Source organism: Alligator sinensis, unplaced genomic scaffold (assembly GCF_000455745.1).
Source record: "Alligator sinensis unplaced genomic scaffold, ASM45574v1 scaffold228_1, whole genome shotgun sequence".
Taxonomy (NCBI): domain Eukaryota; kingdom Metazoa; phylum Chordata; order Crocodylia; family Alligatoridae; genus Alligator; species Alligator sinensis.
The window spans coordinates 601783-607993 of NW_005842044.1; the positions used below are offsets into that span (position 1 = coordinate 601783).

Below are 6211 nucleotides of genomic sequence, written 5' to 3' on the forward strand. Positions count from 1 at the left end.
GGCCTTTCCCAAATGCCACCTACCTGCGGCACCCAAGTGAGATGCCAATCACTGTAACTGTGCAGAGCTGTCATCCAGCTCCTCTCTTGCTGAGGGCTGAAATAGTTAATGGCATTGCAATTACCGCTAGGCATTCAAGTTAAAAATGTGAGAGAGCAGTTGCTCCGGTCTCACTGCAGATCTCTGTTGCTTCAGATTTGTCAAGTTCTTCGCATCCATTAACAGCCAGAGATTTTGCCCAAAGAGAATTGTTAAGCTATTATCTTCTACAGAAAGGCGCCATCGTGCTGTACCAACCTCTCGAGCCTTGTTCCTAGGCATAATTATAGTGTAAACTCTCCAAAACAGCCCTCCCCCAATCAACCCACCCCACTAAACCACCCTAAAAGCTAGTAAACTACGCTGCGCAGTACAGCACGACACCACAAAGAGAAGAATGCTATAATTTTGTACATCCCAAACCGGCAAGAAAACAAGCAGATTTAACTCTGCAGCTTGTAAGTACAAAATTAGTATATTCCAGTATTTCTCAAACCGCAGGTTAGCAGTGAACTTTCAACAGGGTATGTAAGAAAAAGCACTGGGAAAGAATATGGGAAAGGGGAAATAAAATGAAACAGAAGAGCAGTTTTTTAAGTCCTTCAGCAGTTGGAGAGACTACAGAATGGTCATAGTGACAGAAGTGCTCCTTTTTTTTCTTTTATTATTCATAAGGGGTGTATGAAAGTGGCATAAACATAAAAGGGTACTATTGAGACAAAGCAATGTCATGTTTAGAACCAGTTAATAGTTTTTACTCACCGTAAATAGCACAAAAAATCTCTGGTTTTTCTCTCCCACACAGTTATTCACCCATGGGCAGTGATGATCCATCTTTCGAATACATCGCTTGCAAATACTGAAGGGAAGAAATGTGCCCTTTTAATAAAAAAGTATTTCAAATTTCACTGTAAGGAACATCAAACTGTACATCTGAACAGCCAAAAAAAGATGTGGAGAACTCAATCAAAGCTGAAGAAAAGTAAAGCACTTGACTGGTTTTATCAACTGTGATGGTAATACATCGAATACTGTATTTTCTCCAGAAAAAGTTTTAGTCATTTAACTTCTGACTTTCAATCTGATCACACAGATAAGATACGTTCCCTGCACTAAAATGACTACTGGCATGTTCCAGAAATAGATAGAAATATATGCTGCCAAGTGAAATGTCCCGCAGTATTAAAAAAAGTGATTTTTTTCATGAAAGTTGTGTTAGCAGAGCTTCAATCCTTTCCAGATTTAAGGTAAAAAGACAGCCAAAAACATTTGGCAGAAAGTTACTTGGTTAATTGGCAAATGTTCATGCTAAAGATCCAGTTTATAATAGAGCAAAGGTGACCTATTATCTGCAAGCGGGGAGCCATGTTCAAGCTCTCCAAACAGGTTTCACAGATCTTTTAACTATCCATACAGCTCAGCAAATGCACAGATCACGGGTGCAGTCAAAATGTTTCATAAAGGACAGTCTATGCTTCCCTTGTAAATTGTTGGGGGAGGGGGGGGTTATATTCCCCAGAAAATAAGCAATGACATTATGTTATAAAATAATCCAGCCAGAACAAGCATGTGATTTATCACGTGTTCACAGGCAGTGTCTTTGCGGGTGGTGGATCAGCACTGTTAGGATATTTTATTGTTTTTGGCAGATGCACCAACAGCTCAGTTTCTTTAGGGTTGTGTCTATAGCCGTTTGCATCTTCTCCAACTCCTCTCCACACCTGCTGGCTGGCCATTTGGTGCTATATGGTTTATCAACCAACAGTTCTCTTAAAATCGAGTCCATCTGCAGCCTTTTCCAGCCAACCAAAAACGAAACTTTCCTACAAAACAGTTGCAAGATATGGCTAAGCTCCCCCAGACCAACTGTTTAATGTTTCTTTCATCTTCCTTCAGCAAATGTGAAGCAAGCCATATGGGCACAGTATAGCTTTTCCTGTGGAATATACAAAAAAAAAAGAAAAAAGGCAAGCCTTTCGATCTTGGAAGGGAACAGCTGTTGGTCATAAATAAATGTATTCAAGCACTCAAAAATTCTTCTGCTTTCAGTATTTCTATACCATCCTCCAAAGGGGCGAGAACTTAAAGATACTTCACAAACCAGGCGGCAATATAGTCTAAATTGCCACCAGAGCTGGACAAAATTGAAAAGCACCCACTCCCTGTTCTACACCTAAGACAAGTCATCTACAAAGGAAGAGGGGGGGAAAAACTGGAACAAAAGCTAAAAACAACCAAACCAACCCAAAACTGGTCCTACAAGAACACCACAGGTTTAGTTTGGTTTGTCTGGGAGAAAGAAAATTAGACTATTTCAGAGGTAAGCACTCAAAGAATGATCTACTGTACTGTCCCTGAATATATCTGACCCAGGGATCTATATAGCTATAGATACATAGATAGATATAGATATATCTATCTGTATATATAGATGTATATAGCTAGATATAGATGTATAGTTATGCACACACATGTATATACGTTTGTTAAAAAGCAACACTTAATTTTATGTATACATATATACATACACATATATACATACACACATATATACATATACATATACAGAGAGAGAGAGAGAGAGAGAGAGAGAGAAATATATTTAGTGATTCTGCTTTTTTGACAAAGACGCATCATAATTGCAAAATGCCCAAAAAAACTTTACAGGACATGGCAGTAGGCTGATGAGACCACAAAGCCTGTAAGATTGAAGAGAGTGATGAGGTCCATGGAGACTTTGCCAACTTTTACAAGCGCTTCATCCTCCCAAGACTCAGACACAGAAGAGCCTAAAGAGCTTACAAGTCCTGAGAGCAGCAGGTTGGGGAGAAGAGTGTTTGACAATCCTCCCTTGGTTCACTGGTAATAAGCAAACCTTCTTCACCTTAAGGAGTAAGGAAGGGCACTTTGGTTCGAAACTAGAGCTTAATGATGTTTGTTGGGGATGCAGCGAGCTAAATAGTTACAGGTTTTTGAAGGCAAGGAATTTGGGACCGAATTCCCATTAAACCCTCATTTGCAAGTCAATTCAACCTTCCTTGAATGTTGCGACTTCCTGGGGTGATACCAGATGTCCCAACTTCCTGGAGTGATAGCAAAAATTTGGGGGATGATACCATTCCTTGGATCAACTAACTGACTTTTTGGGCTAAATACTGTATTCCTGTAAGTATTCTTACCCTGAAATTGGGATTTTTTGTTCAGACGAATGGTTTGTATAAGACAGGACTTAAAATTCTGTACTGATGTAACTGAGGCAAGCTTTGAAGATGCGATAAGAAACAAGTGTTTAAGACTGAGTTGAATGAGGTAGATTTCCCTTTGTTCAAGGCTGCTTACAAGTGCAATCAAAGCTCTGAGCAAATTTTCTGTTACTGAACACCGGCTCTTCCACTTATAACCTGAGGCTTTTGAGAATTTTGTTTTTAACTGCTGAATGCCAGGGATAAAATTTTAGGAAACCCTAGTTCTAGATTTTAAGTACAGTAGACCCGTGCCAATTTGAACCCCCCTGTAACAAAGCATCTATAATATTAAACATAAAAAACCCCCAAATCCCGGGAGTCCAGAAACATTACTTCCAAACCTAGGATACAACTTATACATACATCAGGATTTGGTGGAGGTTTTTTTTTTTGGGAGGGGGGGGTTAGTGACCAGGCTGGAAGTCCATATACAAGAGTGTTCATATAAATGTGGGTCTACTGTCATGCTAAATTACAGATAATTTCACAGGAAAATAGACTGTTTTGAAGATGGTAAGAACCAAGAAAGCTCCAACGTGTTCTTTCCATTTGAAAACTAGCATTCAAGCTTTCCAAAATCGGAGTACCGTTTTCCCATCAATGAAAAATCAGTTTTAGAGAAGCTTCCTCCTTAGCAGGGAAAGCCTGAAAATATGAATTTTTATCTTAAAATATCACAACTACGGCCTAAGGGAAATGCATTGAAGTGGTGTCTCAGCTGTAAGCAACTGAAAGATTTCTCTTCCGTTTTGGGCAATTATGAAACACTTTCTTCTACAAATAACTCCATTGCATAACAACTTTTCATAACTGCAATAACAGAAAAGGTACTTGCCTCAACATCCTAAATCAAATTTACATTGTGGCAATGAAATGAAGCTTTTCACAACAAAAGCAGCTTCTTGAGAATTTACAGAGTCTCTTCTAGCAGGTTGTTTTAGACAATACTACCTTTTATTTTTTCTTCAAAGGATTATGGAAACCCATGAATGTTAGCAGCATATTTAAATATCCACTTCTGCTATGTGGGACAGGTTTTTGTATAATGCTATCCCTGTAATACTGAGGCAGAAGTTAGAGGTATGACCTGGTAGCTTGTTTCCAGCTTGCTGGCCTGTCAATGTGAAATGTCATCTCCACATACAGAACAAACCCAATATTTAAAATGGTTAGTAGGGAGCAAATAAAAAAATAAAAAGAAAAAAAAATCAGTAATTTTTATCAAGAGCATGGGTTTAAGAGCACCTACATACTAAATATGAGGTATGAATAACTGTAGCTTGCAAAGCTGGTTTTAAGACAATGCTGCTGCCCAGCAAAAGCTAAACTTCTGGGATTCAGACAGTATACCACTACATCCATAAAGTTTACAAAAAAGTGCCCCCCCAACTTGAAAGACCTCTTTTCTATTAGTCATGTGGCTACTTCTGCAACTGCAATGAAAAAGATTTACTGGTAGGCTCTATTTAATCACACTACAATGAAATAGTTAATAGCCATTTGTAAAAGCGCCCAAGAAAAAGGATTTCAGTGCACAGAAACTGCAGTACAGTTGTAATACTATGATTAAAACAGCAATTACAACTCCTAAAGTTGCATTTGCTTGCAATCGTTAATGGTAACTTCTTATAAAGGGCACTATTTGATCGTGTTAACTTACATACATATTCACCCAAGTTATGGATGTTGTGAGGTCTGGCTTCCCCAGCTGGTGAAGTTTTAAACACCATCTTAACATTAACAGTTTCTACTACATCTTTTGATTACAAGAAAATACAAACCTCTCCTCAGAGGAGTTCAAAATGTGCATGAATAGTGATTTAACAATAAGGCATTTCTACCATAGCTTTCAATCAAACATTTAAAGGGTTTTATGATTAAGGCTCAAAATCTATTTGGGTATGAACCCCATTTTTCCCAAGGCATGGGAAAGTAAAGCCACACTAGTTTCAGCTGACTACAGTGATACTGCTCAAAGAAAACTCACTTTCAATTAAAGCCTTGCTAGTTTTGACCTTTACAGACACTGTTGTTTGCAGAAGAGCAGAACTGTATTAGGATTTTAAAAAGTCGTCAAGTGGCTTTTCAGGTGAAACAACATGTATGAAGTCTCAACAGCTATCCTGCCAAAAAGAGAGCCACTTAATATTACCAACAACAGACTTGTTTCCATAATGACTTGGATTTTAGAGATCTATTGAGAAATCTTCATTCTAGTTCTTGAGGCACTTTTAAATGACAGTTCAATGCATATTACTCTCTATAAAAAGTAGCATTATAAATATACACACATGCAGTTGTGTACAAAAAGCCATATACACAGTATGAATTTTTTCACTGTCTCTTAGAAACACAAAGGCAAACGCATTTAAATTCAATTTCCTGGGGGTTGAACATTACAGGTGCTTCTAAGATGACTTCAACCTAACCAGGTCAGCAGAGTGAATTAAAAATAGATTTACTATACTTTATACAACATCCTAATCCAGGATTACTATAATCACTTCTTTCATTACTCAGAGCAGTCTCAAGTGACCTGAAGAACATTTCACTGCTTTAACAAACAGGTTATGCATGCTGCATAGGAGAAAGTTGCTGATTCACATGCAATACCGAACAGGATCCTTTCAGGAGTGTCAGAACCCCCCCTGCATGCTAAAGCAACCAAATTAAATGTACTTGTATTTTTTGTCCACAGTAGATGATACAATTAAAATGACTCCTGCAACCCAAAGGAAGTCTGGATTCTAGAATCTAAGGTTAACACTGATTTATAAAAGATTCCTTATGAGTTTTTACTTTAGCAGGAGCAGTAGAGTCACAGAACTGAACACAGAAGATAAAACCTTCTGCTCAGCAACAAAATATGTTAAATTGTAATGAAATCCTTAAAAAAAAAGCCGTAGGCTTACTTTTTTTTCTTTCCC

At 38.0% G+C, this 6211-nt stretch overlaps 1 protein-coding gene across 1 annotated transcript in view; it reads right to left on the reverse strand.

Annotated features, from left to right (window-relative positions):
• Positions 1 to 6211, reverse strand: part of ZDHHC7 (zinc finger DHHC-type containing 7) — a 25578-nt gene that overhangs the window by 7614 nt on the left and 11753 nt on the right. The window contains exon 4 of the mRNA XM_006022746.3: positions 802 to 898. Coding sequence (XP_006022808.1) covers positions 802 to 898 — 97 coding nt within the window. The remainder of the gene's footprint in view (positions 1 to 801; positions 899 to 6211) is intronic.